The sequence below is a fragment of the Carassius carassius genome, chromosome 28 (assembly GCF_963082965.1).
Source record: "Carassius carassius chromosome 28, fCarCar2.1, whole genome shotgun sequence".
In the NCBI taxonomy this organism is placed as follows: Eukaryota; Metazoa; Chordata; class Actinopteri; order Cypriniformes; family Cyprinidae; genus Carassius; species Carassius carassius.
This window is the reverse complement of record NC_081782.1, coordinates 2,352,366-2,373,674: the sequence shown is the minus strand read 5'-3', so window position 1 is coordinate 2,373,674 and position 21,309 is coordinate 2,352,366. Positions and strand designations below refer to the sequence as shown.

The following is a 21,309-nucleotide window of genomic DNA, read 5'->3' as shown; positions in this document are numbered from 1 at the left end:
ATGTAATGTACACTGGTCCTGGTTACCCACAACACCTCACACACACACACACACACACACACCCTGAGCTCAGAACTGGACCGGGCCGGGAAAGCAGTTACAGTCTGGATCAGATCAGCTTTATTACTCTCACTCAGAGCTAGACCTTAATTCTGCAGGGTTTTCCCCAAACATGGCACAAAATACATGTGAGAACCTGAAGTCTGTTTACCCTGGATGATTTCATCTCTTGTTGTGCTCTCCTGAAATCTGTATTTAGATTAAATGTTTACTCATTGACACTTTATGAATTAATGCTGACAGATTTTGTTGATAGTTTGTCCTTTTTAATAAATATTGCATTTAACCTTAACAGAATATTGAATGCTAAAATATGTGAATGAATGCAACTTTATTGTTCCTGTGGCTCAAGTGGTAGAGCATTGCGTTAGCAGCGCAAGGTTGTGGGTTCGACTCCCAGGGAACACGTTAGGTTAAAACTGTTCGCCTGAATGCACTGTAAGTCGCTTTGGATAAAAGCATCTGCTGAATGCATACATTTAATTTAAATTTAACTCGCGGAATTAAGCACACGTGATGAGGTCATGTGACAAGCGTATCTTCACGTTCTATTGGTAGGCAGTATGCAGTGACTATAGTGGGTTTTTATTCCATAGCAAACACTTTCAATAACTCAGAGATCCCAGAGTGGAAATGTCTGCATCCGATGAGGTGAAATTGTTCATAAGTAAGCACTTACTAAATTATATTTGTATCCATTAGAATTCTCTAAGAGTTTGAACGCTGAATTAAAGTCATGGCCTGCAGTCTGCTGAATGTTTGAATCCCGTTTGTTGCTTCTCCTCAGGGAAGCTCAAAACTTTCCTTGCGGCGAAACAAACAGGAAAAGCGTGGCAGCGTTACGCACCGAGGAAAAGTATTCCCGCAAACACTCAGTAAAACGCGCTAACGGGCGTTATTTCCTAGTCCTGACTGGATGAAGGGGGTACAGCCCTCCTGGGCTTCCTTTCATTCTCCTTCCATCTCTCAGCAACCCGATCTTTCAGCAGGAGTTTGATGTCTGAACTCTGGGAATCCATCGGCACCCCGCGCGCGTTATTGTTGCCAAGACACTTTTCTCGCGCCCTCGAGTTTCCGTAAATGTTCAAGGAGGAATGGTAAGTATTCTGTTGGAATTATAAGCTCGGGGTCAAACGGGACATTAGCAGATAAAGTTGGAGGTTTTGGATTCCGCGGCGTGGTTTATATGAACCGGTTCTCCGGATCTGCGGACGAAACTCTGTGTCCATGTGGCGCTTCTGCATCACGCATCAACAGACGGCTCGGTTCCAAATCATGTGGCTGCTCGTGTGCTCCCTCATCGCGGCGCTGAGCGCTGAGAACTACGCCACACAGGCCCAGGTGATGTCCTCCAAAGCGCTGAGGGCTCCTAACGCACGCAGCAATGGTAAGTTCGGAAGACACTGTGACCCCACAAGTAATTTAGGACACTAAAGCGAGTGTCATCTGAGCTCAAATTCTTCTCTTTTCATCCTTTTTGAAGTCTCGCTGTCGTATTAATCAACTTTTTAGTGCATGCATGAACTCTCAAGTTCACACAGGTGTTCTAGCTAGCAGGTGTAGAAGTTCATCACACTAGCTGTCGACCAAACAATATTTGGTCTGAGAACGTTTGTTAACGTTACCTTTAAGTTATGAACACTTTGTGCCTGAATGATCTCTTTGAAAAAGTCATGTTTGATATGTTTGAAAATCTTTTTTCTTTGTTTGTTTGTTATGCAAACCTACATTTTTGCAAACATAATGGGAATGCTACTTTTGAATGTTTTCTGAACGTTAGATAAACGTTGAAATAAATGGTGCAGGAGAAACATAAACGTTCCATAAAGTATTGTTTTAAACCCTTTTTAATGATTAAGAATTTTATCTGAATGTTAACTAAAATGTTTAAGAACAATGTTCTGTGAACAAAGTGTTGTTTTAAACATGAACGAAAGATTTTTTTTTATTATTATTATTATTTGTATCTGGGTTGTGCAAGCTTTAAGTGAACATTACATCTAATCATTTTGCAAACATTTTGAGAATGATCAGTGAACATTCAAAAGAAACAAGTAGCAAGGCTTAATGTTAGATGAACGTTCAACTAAAATGCTTCAGAAGAAAAAAAAAACATTCCATGAATGATGTTTTGTTTTAATTAAACATTGTTTTAATAATGCATGTTTAAAACCATTTTTTTTCTTGGTTGTGCAAACGTAAAGGGAACACTCCATCGTATCATTTTTTTAAAGTATTATGGGAATGTTACTTTTAAAAGTTCTATTTTGAATAATTTATGGTTCATTTAAATAGTCTTGCAGTGCATAATTTGTACTTTTTAATATTTCACTTATCACACCGCAAGACTATTTAAACGAACCATAAATTATTCAAAATATATGTGGTATCTGAATCATTTTATTTATTGTTAATGACACAAGATTTAAAACGTTCTAGGCACAAATTAGTGATTTTGTTGTGGTTTTTAATCTCTAAAGTTTTTATTTTATTTTTTTGAAAAGTTTTACTTTTCAAGTAACCTTGCTCTCAATTCATGAGACCTTAAAAATTGCAATCGGGCTTTTTAAGAATTGTTTTGTTTGTTTTGCTTTTGTATTTTCTGTTTTCACTTTAATTTAATTGTAATGATTTTGTGTTTTTGACATTTTTACCTTAAAATTCCATGCACGATTTCTTTGCATGAACAAAATCAAATTGAAAGAATTAGGAAATTATGTTTAAATAGTTGTACTTGAAACAATTTGCACCATTTGACGTGTCAGCTACCCTTGCACAGGTGTGTGTGTGTGTGTGTGCGTGTGTGTGTGATGTGGCTGTTGTCGTGTTTGAGCATCTGTGACAGAAATGTTGAGCTGTGTGTGTGTGTGTGTGGTAAAACAGCTGAAATATAGTTATTTTAAGACGGTGAGTCACAGGGTGTCCCGGTTCACACCCAGCCATCAGTGATGAGGAATCTGGTATGGGATTCCCCACCAAACACACACACACACACACACACTTCTTGAATTGTGGAAGGAATTATTGTTCCTGTTTCATTGTGTGTGTGTGTGTGTGTGTGTGTGTGTCTGTGTGCTTTGCAGGTGGCCTGATTCTGTATGAGTATACAGTATGAACAAAAAAGTCTGTAACTTCAATGTTTCAATGTGTTTCTATTTAGTTGTGTGTGTGTGTGTGTGTGTGTGTGCGGTGGCCTGTTTTCTGTCATTTTTACATGCAGACAGGAGGATGCATCTTCACTCAGCATATTTCTGTCTGTGTCTCACACACAGCTGTCTGCTAGTGCACATTCTTTCATCGTTTTTAACAGAAACCACATCAGGCTTCAGTTAGTCACTGTGTGTGTGTGTGTGTGTGTGTGTGTGTGTGTGAATCCATGGCTGTAAAAGTAGTTCTAAAGCTTGACAGACAAAATGACAGAGCCCTCAGTCGCAGATCTGTGTGATGAAGTCATTGGATCTGTGTGTGTGTCTCAGGGTGGCCATGTTTCATCATCTCCATTAACTCAGTTTCCTCATGAAATCAGACATCTTTGAGCTCTTATTCCCTTTATATCTGTGATTTTACAGCATGCAGACAACTTATTCTAGAAACAATGTTGTACATAAGTTAATTCGAGAAAAATAGATCAAATACTCGAATCGCTGCAAAATTTGATTGGCAGTCATTCACAATGTTTTGCAAATTCCCGTTTTCCCAATGTATTCCCAGCTGTCTGCTTCAGCACTTTATTTGACAAAAACAAAAATTGTGTTTTTGTTGTGAGGAAAATAATTGTTGTATTTTCATGTGATTTGCATTTTAAAAGCCAGGTAACAGGTTAAATAAAAGTTTAACATTCATTTGATTACCACAGTTTTTGATGATAAATTTGTTAAATCTTAAAAAGGCAGGAGCCAGAAAAGTTTTATAGAATTTGTAAAAACATAATACAGATTTCATGGGTCTGTTAGCCTACATGAAAATTTAACATATAATATCATAATTTATGATTTTTTTTTTTATTATCTATATGTAATTAGGATATAAATTAATAACCGTTTATTGATAAGAGCTATTTAATGTCTTTTCATTTATAGCATTAACAACGAGTAGTCGAGTTTTTAAATAAGAAATCGACTAGCAGAAATCAGTAGTCGTGCAACCCCTAATATATATATATATATATATATATATATATATATATATATATATATTTCAAAGGACATTTCAACCATCTCTGATTTTTCTTATATCGTCTTATATTGTTATTGGACAAAATGCAGGTGATCCCGGAAAAAAAATTGTGTTCTTTAGCCCCGTAATGAATATGCAAAACAGCAATGAGTAATTTTTTATGTTTGTTCAAAAATCAGACTCGGACGCAACAACCCAAGATTGTAGAATTGAAAATTAAACTGAGAAACAATTATCTGTTAGTGAATTATTCCAAAGAAATGGAAAAAATATATTTTTTTAATTTTGTTAATTTTGATGGTGCAAATTGAACAAAGCACTGCAAAGCGTTACACGGACCTCATGGGGCTGTACTCTTAAAATTGTTAAATTATTAATTGACTTATTGACTTACCAATGTTTTTTTCTTTCTTTTTCTTTTATAAATTTGTTTTACACTGTAAAATAAAAAACAAAAATACTGTTCATAATCTAATCAAATCTATTAAATTGGTAAAGTTGTAACTTTTTATTTATTTGTTTTTTGTTTTGTTTTGATGTATTTGTATAAAAACCATTAAGTACATAACCTTAAATATGAATAAATAAATAAATAAATAAATAAATATGAAAAATTTACTGTTAAAAAAATGTAATTGATAAAGTTTTTAATTCACAGTTTCTACTGGTAAATAAAAAATAAAACATTTTTTCCCTAATATTGTTACAACTGTATTAAATGATTAAAGTTTTATAAGTTCATAGAAATAAAAAAATAGGTTTTGTTTGTAAGAAAATCCAGAAAAATTACAACACAAAACAGAATTTGGGAAAAAGTTAAAATGTAATTTTTGGGGGGAAATTGTCCAAGTTACAGCATCTGTTGATAGCGAGTTGAAATGGTAGTTGCTCAGGAAGCAAACCTTATTTTCTTTTTTTAATAAGTCCGATGCCATGTGAGTAAAACACAAGGGGTGGAGGTGAAGTCTGTATCCAGCGTGTGTTTATAAGAGCTGACTGGAGTGTTGAAGGCTTGGCTTTCATGATGCTGCAGTTGAACACTAATCGATTTACTTTCTCACGAGTGATGGCTTTAGTGTGTGTGTGTGTGTGTGTGTGTGTGTGTGTGCGGTCAACACTCTCCTCATAAAGCGCTTCATTATCTGTGCTGAACATGTCCTGTGCACTGGAGGCTTGTTTCCTGTGAGTTTTTATTTTTGCAGTAATATGTTCATACTGTTCAGCATCAGCACCTTGTAAGGAATATAAACAGCCACTTAAACTCTTTCCTTTCCCAGATTCTCCCAGGATCACGGCCGTTTGTATTTGCTGTAATATAATTAATGCAGAAAACGTGCTGCAAAGTGATTCAGAGTCAATCAATAAGAGCATATTGTTTATGTTAGATTACAGTAGCTCAAACAGTACAGTATTATTCCAATAGCAAACTCTGTACAATCAAACAGGTTATTTAAAAATGTAAACAGACTTCTGAATAGCAAAATAATGATGTGCTTGAAATTAAAGAAAGGTGTGGCTTGAGTTATCATTAATTATAATAATCCTCTTCTCTTCTCTTCTCTTCTCTTCTCTTCTCTTCTCTTCTCTTCTCTTCTCTTCTCTTCTCTTCTCTTCTCTTCTCTTCTCTTCTAACCATAAACATCTGAATGCATTATAGTAATGAGAATTTGGGGATATAATGTAAGTAGAAAAAAAGATTACTAGAATAAATAGGTCTCGCTTTCTTTGCAAAATATATATCATTTGAATCACTAAATTATGTGTAGACATGTATTTGTATGCAACTATATATATTATGCATTATCTGGGTTTTGCAGATTTTATTTTTTGTTATTTTGTTTTCTAATATTTAGTAGTTTGTGTATGTTTTTAATTATGATTTTATACAGTTACAATAATTCTGATACACCATGCAAAATAATACATTATTTTTATAAACTTTTTTTCAGTTTTAGTTGATTTATAAAATGTAAAATTCTATTTATGCATTCATTAATTTAGGATTTTTCAATATTATGTTGTTAAATCATAAAATCTATCAAAATAATCCTATTTAACAGACCTGGCATGGCAGCAAATGCAGGAGTCTGTTAATGATGTCATTCAACTTCTTCACAATCAATCCTGATGGAACATTTGGTTGCTATGGATCCGAGAACAAACGTTCCAATAGAATGTTAGAGCACTAATAAACTGAGGCGAGTGTGCTGATATTACGTGTGTTTTGTGTGGCTCTAGACGTCCAGAAATAGATTCTGCTTTGGGTTCCAACAGTGTAACAGTTTCAGCATGATCTCTCACTCAAGCACAGAGCAGCACGCGAGGTGAGAGAAACTACAAGTAGATGGACACACACACACACACACACACACGTCCTCAGGGTGAGAGTCTGAGTGTGTCGTGCATCGATGCTTCTGTAAGTTCAGCTCAAACTGTCTGACAGCAGGGTCACACACACATACACGATGACTCATAAAGTTTTATGCCCGTGTTTGACCTCTGACCTCTAGCTGTCAATAGAAACACATTTGCTTTCTGAACTCCTGTCCTAGGAAATTCTTCATGTCTTCAGATGGATTTATCTGGAGAGAAAATAGAGAGAAAAATAAAATATATTTTGCATAATTTTAATGGCCTTTTTTGTTTACGAAAAATATGGTTTCTTTCTTTAATGCATTTTTTTTCTTCATATTTTAATTTTCACTTTTAATTTTCATATCTTAATATATGTTTTTTTTATTACATTATTATTTATTTATTTTACATGTTTATATTTATGTCTAATTTTAGAATCAAATATGATGTGGGCATGTTTTTATTTTATATATAAACAAATTGTATAGGTAGATAGTAGTGATGCGCGGGTGGTGTTAGCGCAGTGGATAAGACACACGTCTTTGGTGTGAGAGACCCGGGTTCGAATCCACTCTGAGACACCAATGTGTCCCTGAGCAAGACACTTAACCCCTAGTTGCTCCAGAGGCGTGCATTACATTATTATTTATTTATTTTACATGTTTATATTTGTCTAATTTTAGAATCAAATATGATCTGGGCATGTTTTTATTTTATTGTAATAAGGTATTGTAATAATTTTAAGAAATTGGCACTTTATTGCGGGGCGGGCCACTAAAAAATAAAATTTTAAAAATCCATTTATGTTGCATGGAATTTAGTGGTGGAAATGTTGATTTTTTTCAAGAGACTCGTTGATTTTCAGTTCGTTCACCAAAATGATTCATTCATTGATTCGTTCAGTGACCATTTCTTCATATTACACAAATACGCCAGCAGTTGGCGAAAAAGAGTGTCTTATGTGTTATGTCTTAAATCAACGAACGTATTTACTTGTGACAAAAACTGATTTGGCTTTATTAAAGTGTGTGCATGATCGCATTAAATAAACAGTCTAAATAAATTGTTCAGATTAACAAAGCACGAGGTTTTATCGGGGATTAATCGTGGAGTTATGTTCTGTATTGCAAATATGATAACCAGCGTATGTGCACCAATAACTGCGCTTTGTATCTGCTGATTGCTGATCGATTATATTTGAGAGTTAGTTGCTATCGTAGTATTGTTTGAGTTTTTATTTTTATGTGCACTTGCAGTCAAATGTTTATGAACCATAAAAATTTTTGATGTTAAAAAAATTCAGCTTTGAAACCACGGGAATAAATTACATTTTAAAATGCATTCAAATAGAAAATGGTTAGTTTAGATGGTAAAAATATTTCAAAATATTTTCAAAATGTTATATTTGCTGTATTTTGGATCAAATAAATGCAGCTTTGTGATCAGAAGAGACTTCTTTAAAAAAGCATTAAAAGTCTAACTGTTAAAAAACTTGCTAGTGTAAGTTAGTATAGTATTAAGTATTTCTGATAAACTTGACCCTAAAAGGCAAATTAAAACACAATGAACTTTGTGATCGCTTTATATGTCAATCAGACGGTCTGTTCCTGTCTAAATGGGAGGTTCTTGACCAGGATGACCTTAATTGTGAGCCAGACACACACACACACACACACACACAGTCAGGCATTATTCAGGATCTCACACATGCATGCATGTCTAGATTTGTTTTATTTTTTTCTCTGCTCGTCGATGTAGAAATATGTCTGTTCAAAACACTTCAACACAGCACATACCTTTTGATGATGTATAATGAGATCTATCTATTATTTATTCTGACTATGAAAGACTCATTTATCAACGACTAAATTCCTTTGACTAAAAGCACATAATGAATTGCAACAAGCCCAGTAAAAGCAATCTATCATGGATGACATACAGCAGTGGTTCCCAACCTTTTTCAACTCGCGGCCCACACAAGCAAACACATATGTTTGTGTGGCCCACTGCAAAACAATTAACTGACCCCGCCATTGTTGGGTTAATAACTCGGTACTCAGAAGCTAGATTGTTAACTTTATTTATTTAATAAACTGGGGCTGTGCGATATGGACAAAAATAAAACTATCGCCATTTCTTCGATCAATTTTGCAATTTGATTTCGCAATTTTGACGCACACGGATATGCTTTACAGTCATAAATGCATTCAGGATGAATTTGAAACATATTTCCAAAAGAAAACCAATTAGAGCTTTATCAAAATGTTGTAACGTCTCTAGAACAGACATAAGTCAAAATATTCCCTATAGTAAAGGTGTAACAAAATTTCTAGACTTGTGGCAAAAAACTCACACTCACAACTCTCTCTCCATGCTCATGTGCTAGATATTAATTGTTTTCGCACGTTTTTATTTCTAGCCTTTTACCGCATGCAGTGTGAATGCTCTGATCCACTTACATAGGCTTGGAAAAAAGGCGCATCACAGACAGTGTGTGAACCTGGAGTTAGGCATATGTCCAGTCTCTGTTCTGTTCTCGCGCTTGTAGCGCTGCATTCTGATTGGATCGGATAGCATACTACGGGAGGTCAGGGCCAGGGAAAATCGTGCTATAAAGTGATTTAGAAATCGTGCACGCTCAAATCTTGATTTTATGACTATTTCTATTAATCGCACAGACCTAGAATGAACTGGCAAACAGAAAATAACTCTGGCTGGCACCGCTCAGCAAAATGGGAAAACTAGATCCAGACTAGATCCAGCCAGAGCTCGGCAGCGGGTAGACAGTCAGCGGAGCAAGCAGTCAGGAGGAAACATGTTGATAGCCATTTATGCATGTTTGAATTTGTTGTTCTGTAGCATATGCAACTAAAATATTAATTGGTGGTTTATTCTTAAACCAATCAGCGAACTCGAATAGTGGAAGCAAAGTTACAGTTTAATATTTTTTTTTTGTTATTTAATCATATATATGAAATGATGTTATTATGTTATAACTTGGGCATTTTTACATATATTAACAATATTATTATTTATTTTAATCGGCCCACAGGTTGAAAACCACTGGCATACAGCATTATTTTAGTAGTATATATGTACATTATTAATATTTCAAATAAGCTTTTTTATAAGTTTTTTTTATGTTATTAATTAGGTTTGATTTTATTTTATTTATTTTTTTTCATTTAATATTTTATTTTAATCTTAGTTTTTATTTGTTTCCAGCTAGAATTTGTATGGCTTAATTTTAAACGTATTTCAGTTAGTTGCCAATGCAATTTTGATTTAATTTATGTTTTTCATTGAACGTGTATATATATATGTATATATATATGTGTGTGTATATATATTTTATTAAATTTCACCTTTAACTTAAATAAAAATAATTGTTTTTGGATGGTTTGGATAGTTAACGGCAATAACATTGAGCTGACAAAACCTAGAGAGTAGGGCTGGGACAACGCATCAAGGTCTTCAATGACGTCGACGCAAAAAATACGTCGACGCAAAATGTGCGCATCGATTCGTCGACCTGTTTTTATTTCTCTAAAAAACGTTTGCCAAACCTTTACTTTATGTGCGCTGAATATACGTGATGGCCGGATCAACATTCTGTCCAACGTTATATAACCAATCCAGGGGTTTTTCTGCATTGATCTTTTTTTTTGGCGGCTGTCAAAGCGTTATTTGATCGGTGAGTGACAGTGATATGGCGCGTACGAGAGAGAGCCCCGGCTGTGCGCGCGCACTCACAGTCTTCAAACAACACGAGCGCTTCTTGCTCTCTCTCCCTCGTGCATATTAATCAAAATCATTAAACACGATAGAAAAAGGGCGAAACACCCAAGTTTCACGCGCGCTCGCGCACTCACAGTGTTCAAACTACACGAGCGCTGTCTTGCTCTCTCTCTCTCTCTCTCTCTCTCTCCCTCTCCCTCGTGCATATTAACAAAAATCATTAAACACGATAGAAAAAGGGCGGAACGCCAAAGTTTCACGCGCGCTCGCGCACTCACAGTCTTCAAACTACACGAGCGCTCTCTCTCTCTCTCTCTCTCTCTCTCTCCCTCCCTACTGCATATTAACCAAAATCATATTAACCAAAATCATTAGACACGATAGAAAAAGGGCGGAACGCCAAAGTTTCACGTGGAGCATGACAGGCTGCTGGCTCCCACTGTTAATTTTTTTTTTTTGTTTTTTTTGTAAAAGCACTCTCTGTATTAGCTTAAAGCCCTCAAGTTTACATTGGTTACTGTATTCTTTCAATTGCTCTAAACAAGTATTTTGGGTGACCTTTTTTTATTGAATACTAGACATCAAGTTGTTGTTATTTTCATCTGAAAGAAGAACTTTTTTTCAGTAAGCTAGGCCCTATGTGTTCAGTAAGCTTGTTTCAGTAAGCTATGCGTTTTCAAGGCTTCAAGGTTTTATTGAATGCTATCTCTATACAAGTGCAAAGTAATGCATTCTTAGTCAGTCTTTTATTTTGTAATTTTAAGAGCAATAAACATATATTGCAATGTTAAGGAATTGATGTTTTTTCATTCAGATATGTAAATCAACATGTATAAATTGTTAGTAGTCAATTAATGGGGAGATAATCGAAATCAAATCGGTCCGGAAAATTAATTGTTAGATTAATCGATGCATCGAAAAAATAATCGCTAGATTAATCGTTTAAAAAAATAATCGTTTATCCCAGCCCTATTAGAGAGATTATAATATACGTTTTGCATACTTTTTAAATATTATAATATTTACTTAATACCAGGACTAAATGATTAAAAAAATACATTTAGTTAAGAAGTGACCATATTACCTAATTAGATATACTTTTATATATATATACACTATAATTTAATATCTGAATTTACAGATAAAACAAATTAAAGTTAAAAATTAGTCATATTGCTTAAGTAAAAATACTTGTAATTCACTTAAGAAAATAAAGATAAAAAATATAATCTAACTGAAAATTTACCATATTACCTCATTAAACGTACTTGTAGTTGACCCAATACCAGATTTATTGATACAAAAAAATTAACCATATTACAAAATTAAATGCACTTGTAATTTAATACCAGACCTAAATTAAATAAATAAAAAAGACGTATTACCTAATTAAATATACTTGTTATACACTTAAGAATAGAATGTGATGAATTACACATTAAATATAATAAAAAATGCACAATTACATAATTAAATTTACATTTAATCCAGATATTAATGATAAAATGAATTAAATCAAGTTAAAAATGGACCATAATAATAATAATAATTCATTACATTTATATAGCGCTTTTCTAGGCACTCAAAGCGCTTTACATAGTCTGGGAATATCTCCTCATCCACCACCAGTGTGCAGCATCCACCTGGATGATGCGACGGCAGCCATAGTGCGCCAGAACGCCCACCACACACCAGCTTACTGGAGGAGAGGAGACAGAGTGATGAAGCCAATCAGTAGACATGGGGATTGTTAGGAGGCCATGATGGTCGGAGGTCAATGGGCGAATTTAGCCAGGATGCCGAGGTCACACACAACTCTTTTCGAAGACATCCTGGGATTTTTAATGACCACAGAGAGTCAGGACCTCGGTTTAACGTCTCATCCGAAGGACAGTGCTTGTTGACAGTATAGTGTCCCCATCACTACACTGGGGCGCTAGGACCCACACAGACCACAGGGTGAGCACCCCCTGCTGGCCTCACTAGCACCTCTTCCAGCAGCAACCTAGTTTTCTCAGGAGGTCTCCCATCCAGGTACTGACCAGGCTCAGCCCCGCTTAGCTTCAGTGGGAAACCGGTCTTGGGCTCCAGGGTGATATGGCTGCCGACCATATCACCTCAGTAAACATACTTGTAGTTGACACAATACCAGAATTTACTGATATAACAGAATAAAAACAAATTAAATATTGACCAAATTTAGGGCTGGGTACCGAACTTCGATGCCTTTATGGTATCGAACGAAAAACTTCGATACTATGAGTATCGAAAAATTATTTATCTTTCGGTGCCGAATTTCGGTTCCAAAAGCCAAGCGGCCGTTCTTTTTTTTTTTTTTTTTTTTTTTTTTGCCAAGCGGCTGTGTTTGTGTGAGCTTGTAGCATACGTGCATGTAAGGACTTAAATTCGTCGTGATTGGCTGGCCACAACCACGTGACGTGACTGGGAGGATTTCTGAGAATACTTGCAGTCACACAACACCAGTGTAATTGTTTTTCTCAAAACTTTTCCGTTTTACAATGCCAAAGAGGTCTTAAGTATTGCTACACTTTATAAAGGTGGATGCCGAGTCAGCAAAGTGCAACATATGCGATAAGAGTATTGCAACCATAGCCGGTGTTAATATGAAGCATTTGTTTTGGATGAGTGTTTTGCCCTCCCTTCCTGTTTAGTTTGGTCTACTCCATTGCGTATCTTGAAACAAGCCTTTTCACGTCGTCTAAAAAACAGAGAGAGAGAGAGACAGATTTATCCGGTACAACGAAATTTCTCTAAGCAGCAGGCCACTGTATAGGTTCACTTAAAACATAACCGACTGTTTATGAGAATACATTTGAGAATATAATTGTGTGTGTAAGTGTTCATTCAGAAGTTACGATACGCGAAAGATGAATTCATTCTCTGTATGTGCATTGTCTGAAATGCTGCTCGCAGCGTGTGCTTTGAATGAGTGAGCGCAAGCTCCGAACGCGTGTGAATTGTTTAAAACGGTTGAATCAGCAATATTTAGAAACAAGTGCAAACGATCAGCTACGATCCGTTTCACCCCTTCAAGCGAGTGAACAACGCGAAGCAAGTTAGGAATTTTACATCACTATTTACGATAGCCCATCGGACTGGAAAACACAATAGCCCCGGGATGTGGGGCTAATGATTTTGCGAGCCCTGCACCTTAGATCTATCCAGTTTGTGAAACACTGGTTTCCACACTGGTTTCGTTTAACAAAATAAATTATTATTTTAAAAGATTGACTCAAAAGAATCATTGGTTCACTAATTGGATCATGAACTTGTATTACCGAACCAAAGATTATCTATTATTGAACATCTCGAATGAATAAATTAAATTAATAAATGACATCAAAACGGGCGTTTGCGTGGGCTGCTGTGGGCCAGAAAGTCCAGGGCAACTTTTTGGTCCCAGTCCGCCCCTGAATGGCGCACCCCTATCCAAAAAGCACAACCACTTGTATTAATAATGTTATCCTGAGTGTGAAGTGTTACCAGAATTTGTTTTGATTAAGGTGAAAAATAAAAGTTTTGTGTTTAATGTATTTGTGTTGATGTTGAAATGGATTTTAAAACATATGGTATCGAAAAAAGTATCGTTACGAACCGGTATCGAAACTGAGGTATCGAAACTGACAACGGATCGAAAGATTTTGAACAATACCCAGCCCTAACCAAATTACATAAATACACTTGTAATTTAATGCCAGACCTAATTAAATAAAATAAAATAAAATAAATGACTGTATTACCTAATTAAATGTACTTGTAATACACTTAACTTGATGATTAACACAATAAATAGAATTAAAAATGCACAATATTACCTAATAAAATGTACACTTAATCCTGATATTAATGGTAAAATGAATTAAATCAAGTTAAAAATTGACATTTTACCTAATTTTACTCACTAATTTGTGAGTGCTGTGTATTTTTATCCTTATCAGATGATCGTTAATTGCCATGTATCACATTTTAAACCATTAATGAGGTTCTCTTTCTGTTGGGTTTTTGTCTTAGACGTGTGTACTGTATTCAGTAGACAGTGAGGCAACTGACTGCTTTTTGAAACATAACCTACTTTCTTCTGTCCTGATTCCTGTCATGAACATTTAAGCTCTTCACAATAACAGATGACAGCTCATAGTTTAACACGCCAAACTTTTAGAGCTGTGTGTGTGTTCGTGATGAGTGTGTATGTACAGTGTGTATTTATTCTTAAAAAGTTGAAGCAAATTGGTGTTAAAAGAATTACGATGTGTGTGAGATTGTGTAAATGAGGCTGTTAAACTGAAAGCTGCTAGACTGTCTCTCGGTATCACCCTTATAGACGTGAAATAAGCGAGTAGTGTGTGTGTGTGTGTGTGTGTGTGTGTGAGGGAGAGAGAGAGCAAGCTACAGCGGCCTTATTCCTGTGTGTTAAGTTCATTTAAAAGCTCATTGGTCAGCAGCTTGTCATGGTGATGGATGGTGGCTCTGTTCCTGCAGTATAGCCATAATTACAAGTGTTTGCTGTGTGTATGGATCAGTAAACACTGTGTGTGTGTGTGTGTGTGTGTGTGTGTGTGTGTGTGTGTGTGTGTGTGTGTGTGTGTGGGTGCGTGTGTGTGTGTGCGTGTGAATCTGAATGCTATGGTGGTCTTGAGTCAAGGAGCTTTTGGAAATGAAAAAATCATCATGGCTGCATCATTTTGACATCATATCAGGTCACCGTCGACGATGTCGTCACTTTCGTTTAGTGAACCATGAATTCTTTAGTTTTCTTTACAGCGATCAGATGTGCTCATTGGTCTGATTTAAAGATTCATGAACTGTCACATTGAATGATCTTTGTTTTCCTGTTGCATAATATCTGCTATTTTTAATAATTTACTTTTGTGGGCTAAAAGCACGTCTGTCTTTTTCTATAGACCTGTCACCATTTCTCCATTTCTGTCTTCTCTCGTGTGTGTTTGTCTCTGTCGGAGATTCTGTGGTCCATTTCAGTGAAATCAGTTCAGATATTAAGCTCAAATTCTGATTGTATGTGCTGAAGAGTATCAGAAGGGATTTCAGGTTATTTCTTTATAATCAGATGTTAATTCAGTTCATGTTTCTGTAGTGAATTAAGTGATTCATGTTCTTTCCCCCAAAAGAATCAAAAGTGAATTTTGTTGTTTTTCTAAAGAGAATCAGGAGTCAGTTCAGATCACTTCCCAGAAGAATCTGTGTTAACTCCTTTTACTTCCTCAACAGAATTAAAAAATAATTAAGCAATTTTTTTTTCCTGAAGAGAGTCAAGTGACTTGTTCTTTTCCTGATAAGATTTATAAGTGAATTGTTATTTTTTGGGAGTGAATTAGAAGTGAATTCGGGTCGCTTAAAAAAACGGATCAGGTGTAAATTCTCGTTTTTTTTTTTTTTTTTTTTTGAACAATTAGAAGTTTACAAATTCTTATTATAATTAGATTCAGAAGCATGTGAAGTCAATTTGCTGAAAAGAATCAAACATGACTTTAGCTCTTTTCCTGATGTCAATTTTAAAAGTGAACAGAAGAGAATCAGAAGTGAATCTAGATCATTTCCCAAATAGCATCAGAAGTAAATACTTATCTCTTACTGAACAGAATAAATTTTTTTTAAGTGTATCCAAAGTGAAATCTCTTCTTTTCCTGAAGTGATAATTTTCCAAAGAGCTTCAGAAATAAATAAACATCAGTTCCTGAGCCGAGTTAGAAGTCTCTTTTATTTTGTAAAGAGAATTAGAAGTGAATTTAATTTACTTTAGATCTGGATTGAATCTAAAGTGACTTTCAGATGAATTCAGATCACTTCATAAAGAGCATCAGAAGCAAATTTACTTTACATCCTAAATGGAACTAGAAGTGAATTAAGTTCTTCAAACGAAGACAGTTTTGAGGGGCGTTCATTTGCTGTGGATCTAAAGTGCTTTTAGTTTGTTTCCTCAAGAGAATTAGAAGTAAAATGGTCTATTTTGCTGAAGAGAATTCAATTTGAACTGAATATATGCTGTTTTCTGAACTGAACTGGGATGAACTGAACTGAAATGAAATGGATTCTAACATTTGTATGTGTTGTATTTGTGTATATCCATGTTTGTCTGTTTGTTTATTTGTTTGTCTGAGAGGAAACACACTAACCTGTCCAAGTTGTGACCAGTAACAGACAGCAATCACCTCACAGACTTGTACCGGAAGGAAGAGGTCGTAATGGTCAAGGGCGGAGGTCACGTCCAGAGCCCGCGCTTCCCCAACTCATACCCCCGAAACCTGCTGTTGTCATGGAAACTGCTCTCGCCGCCCCACATGCGCATCCTGCTGGAATTCGATGCTCAGTTTGGACTGGAGGAGGCAGAGAATGGAGTCTGCAGGTGAGGGCGGAGCTTCAGGGTTAACGAGTTCATAATAAATTGGATCTATGTAAATGTTTTAAGTGGAGGAGGAGAATGGAGTCTCCATGTGAGGGCGGAGCTTCAGGGTGAACGAGTTCATGAATAATGAATTAGATCTATGTAAATGTTTTAAGTGGAGGAGGAGGAGAATGGAGTCTCCATGTGAGGGCGGAGCTTCAGGGTGAACGAGATCATGAATAATGAATTAGATCTATGTAAATGTTTTAAGTGGAGGAGGAGGAGAATGGAGTCTGCATGTGAGGGCGGAGCTTCAGGGTGAACGAGTGGATGAATAATTAATTAGATCTATGTAAATGTTTTAAGTGGAGGAGGAGGAGAATGGAGTCTGCATGTGAGGGCGGAGCTTCAGGGTGAACGAGTTCATGAATAATGAATTAGATCTATGTAAATGTTTTAAGTGGAGGAGGTGGAGAATGGAGTTTGCATGTGAGGGCGGAGCTTCAGGGTGAACGAGTTCATGAATAATGAATTAGATCTATGTAAATGTTTTAAGTGGAGGAGGAGGAGAATGGAGTCTGCATGTGAGGGCGGAGCTTCAGGGTGAACGAGTTGATGAATAATTAATTAGATCTATGTAAATGTTTTAAGTGGAGGAGGTGGAGAATGGAGTTTGCATGTGAGGGCGGAGCTTCAGGGTGAAGATTTCATGAGTAATGAATTAGATTTGTTTACAGGTTTTAAGCAGAGGCGGAGAATTGGGTGGAGCTTTGGATGGAAGCGTTTATGAATAATGAATTAGACCTATTTAAACTGTTGTGAAAGTGTCTTTTTGACTCTTTGGGTTGGTCTGTATGGTAAATATTTTGACAGTTTAACAAGCATCAAAACCTAAAGCCCTCTACATAGCTATAAATCGGATTAATTCATAGAAACATTAATCTGGGACCTCCAGATGAATGTCCTGCATGGTAAAATCAAGTAACATGCGTGAGAGAATTACAGGTTTGGTTCTCATTCTGCATTTCTGGACTAGAAATAAAGGCCTGAAGAGTTAAAACATAATATGAATATTTAATGAGCAGAAAGCCAATCAGAGCGAGTGTGCCCAGTGTGTGTGGAGTGACTCTCGGGTTACGGGTTTGTCCTTGAGGTTAGAGGTTTTACTGTGAATCTGATACTTTATAAAGACCCTCGAGACATTGAGACTAAAAATAAAGCAGGAAAAACACAGATGAGAGATGAGGTGAATTTATAGGATGATAATGAGGCAAGAAGTGAAACAAGGAGAGAAAAGATACTTAATGTATTACAGATATATATATATATTTCAGTGTAAAATCGAATAATTTGTATGATATAGATAAAAGCATGACGTCACATCACATTGCCAATTACTGCATTGGTTTTGTGTATGACTGTATGTACCCTGTGCCAGCACTGCTATTATAAACTAAAGTTATAAATCAATCTTGTTAATTAAAATAAGGCTGAAATAATAGAAAATATAAATAGAATTAGATGAAGAACTGTAATTAGAATAAATTTGAAATTTTGCATTGGCAACAAACTAAGCAATAAAAATAAATGAAAGCTTAATAGAAAACTTCTAAAATTAAATTGGAATTAAAACCGAACTGAAAATATGTAAATAACAGCCAATTCAAAAAATACTAATAGATACTATAATAGCATATAAAGAATACTAAAATAACATACACATTTCTAACTGTGATTACAGCCAAATCACTGCAGATATTATAATCATATACATTTTTTTTATGTAATTTAAATGTATTTGAGGTACAGAAACAGAGCATTTTTAAGGTGGCTCTGCAGATCTGCTTGATCAGGTGTTTATGCTTCACCTGTGCAGGGGATGTACTGACAGGTTTGTGTGTTGCAGATATGATTATGTGGAAGTGGAGGATATTTCTGAAATCAGCACCATCATCTGGGGCCGCTGGTGCGGACAAAGAGCTCCGTCACGGATCACATCCAAATCAAATCTCATCAAAATCACCTTCAAATCGGATGATTACTTTGTAGCAAAACCAGGATTCAAAATCTGGTATTCACTGCTGGTGAGTTTCTCTGCTGTTTGTTTTATTGCTGTTTATTTTAGAAAGAAATGAATACCTTTGTTCAGCAAGGATGCAATTCATTGATCAAGTGTCAGAAATGACATTTACAATGTTACAAAAGTTTTCATTTCAAATAAATGGTGTTCTTTTAAGCTTTCCTATTTATCAAAGAATCAAATTTTCATCCACACAATTGTCTTCAAAATTGATAATAATCAGAAATGTTTCTTGAGCAGCAACTTTACAGCAGATTACAATGATTTCTGGAGATCATGTGAAAAATCCAGGTTTGGTCACGAAATAAATGATATATTACAATACATTCACACAGAAACGTTATTTAACATCATTTCACAATATTACTGTTTTTTTGTTTTAGTTTTGATGACATAAAAACTGCAATGGTGAGCAGAAGAGAACAAATCTTAACCCCTACAAACATAAAATATTACACACACACACACACAAAAACATTATGTAAAATTATTAGTTGGGTTGTAACAAGATCTGTCTGCTTCATATCAGGTTTATTTACTGTAGCTGTTGTGCGCATGCAGAAAAGCGGATGCTCTTGGAATATTTTACAACATTTATTGGGACTAAAGCCACCCTGCTTTATGACTGACTACTCATGACTTTTCTCTCCAAACACGCCAAAACGATGATAATCTGGTGCTAGCTGCTAGCATTAATATGTAATATGTTGAGCAAGGCACCGAACCCCCAACTGCTCCCCGAGCACCGCAGCATAAATGGCTGGTTGGTGGTTACTAGGTGGCTACTACTTAGAGTAACAGCTTCTAACCTGAAATACTTTTTTACCTTAGATGAACTTACAAAAGTTTGGCTTGATTAAGACATTTGTTTCTGAGCCAGAATAAGACTGACAAAGAGAGGTGCGAGTGACAGTACAAGAAAGTGAGAGAGCGTGAGACTGAAGTGAACGTGTTACTGCGGTAAAAGCACTGATGCAATGTTTTAAGATCCTCCCTGTCTTAACTGAGTAGTCTGAGTTTAGTTCTCTCTCTATCACATCTACATGGAGAAGCTCTATAATGAGAAATGACAGCTAAAAACATGTCTTAAAATCAAAAGAATAATTCACCCAAAAATGAAAATTTGCTAAAAATGTGCTCACCCTCAGGCCACCAAAGATGTAGATGATTTTTTCATTTTTAGCAAATATATATTTTTGAGTGTACTACTCCTTTAAGGCTGTTGGTGTCTTTTAATGGCACAAACAGATGTGGAGAGTTTCTCTTCAGGAAGATGATGTGTTTGTTTCATAGGCCTTTTGTAAGCGTTATTTCATGTCCTTTTCAAAATATAGTCCAGTTTCCAATGGTGATGATGTTTGTTCTTGTCTTTTGGGATTAGTGAATGTTTGCATATCATAATTGTGCCTTTTGGTTCAAGGTCTGTGACTACAATTAGAGAATTTTCCTTGAATGTCTCTAAGATTTGCATCTTTGTCATGAACTAATAATGCATGAGGGGTTTTAGTTTATATTTGTTTATTTTTATTCTATAGAAGGCAACTTGACTTAAATTAGGATAATTTTAACCATGAAATGAATTCAATATTCATGTTCTTTGGAGAAAATCCACAATTCTCAAATCAACTTCACAGATATCATTCTGCTGTTTTAAAGTGCTAATTATCTAACCTAAAGTTCATGTAAAGTTAAATATTTAACTTAATTGATGCATTGAACAACGCATTAACGTTTCTAAATGTGAGACTGAATAGGCTATGCAGCAGAAAATGTTGCTTTAATGTTGAATTTTTATTTTCTTTGTGAAATTTTATATACTTTAATATAGAGAAATTATGGTAACACTTCATTTTAAGCTGTCATTGTTAGTGTAAGTATAAATTTAAGTACTGAGTAATATTAAGTACTTACTATATATGATTAGGTTTTGGCTTATGGTTACTTGCATGTTGTTTATGCATAATTAAGTGTTATTATAAAAGTAAGTACATGTAACGTGTAACAAGGACAACTTTAAAAAAAAAAGTGTTACTGAAATATGTGATTATAAATTGCATGTAAATAAGTGTAACAGGTTTTGTGGTTGGTAACATTAATATCTGAACAAACAGAACAAAGTCACTTATTATGGATGCATTTATTTGACTGAAAATACAGTAATATTGTGAAATATAATTACAACTTTTTTCTATTTTAACAATTGCCTTTGCATGCATTTTCTGCTATTATATATATTTTTCTTCACCTGCTTAGCCATAGTTATGTCAGCAGAAATATAGTTTCAGAAGTAGAGCAAGTTATTATATTTTGATGAAAGATTTTTTTTTTTTAAACAGCAAGCACTGATGAATCCTTCACAGTAAGACCAGGAACATGTTAAGAAGGTAACCAAGTCACATGGTTGAACCCTGAAATTGCTGGACTTCAGGGTCAGGGGTGGGCAGTTTGTTCGGTCTGATCCATCATGTGTAATTCCCTGAATCTGCGGTATTCCTGACATTTCCACATTCCCGCTCTGCTCCGGACGTCTCTGTAGGAC

At 35.4% G+C, this 21,309-nt stretch overlaps 1 protein-coding gene across 4 annotated transcripts in view; it reads left to right on the top strand.

Annotated features, from left to right (window-relative positions):
* Nucleotides 1–616: 616 nt before the first annotated feature.
* The window catches only part of LOC132107686 (platelet-derived growth factor D-like), a 27,360-nt gene continuing 6,667 nt past the window's right edge, over nt 617–21,309 (top strand). The window contains exons 1-3 of one of the 4 annotated variants that reach the window (XM_059513837.1): nt 617–711; nt 16,525–16,711; nt 18,597–18,774. In XM_059513837.1, coding sequence (XP_059369820.1) covers nt 16,551–16,711; nt 18,597–18,774 — 339 coding nt within the window. In that variant the 5' untranslated portion in view covers nt 617–711; nt 16,525–16,550. Of the gene's footprint in view, nt 712–777; nt 1,448–16,466; nt 16,712–18,596; nt 18,775–21,309 lie in introns of those variants that run through there. The other 3 variants (XM_059513836.1, XM_059513834.1, XM_059513835.1) reach the window with 3 other exon arrangements.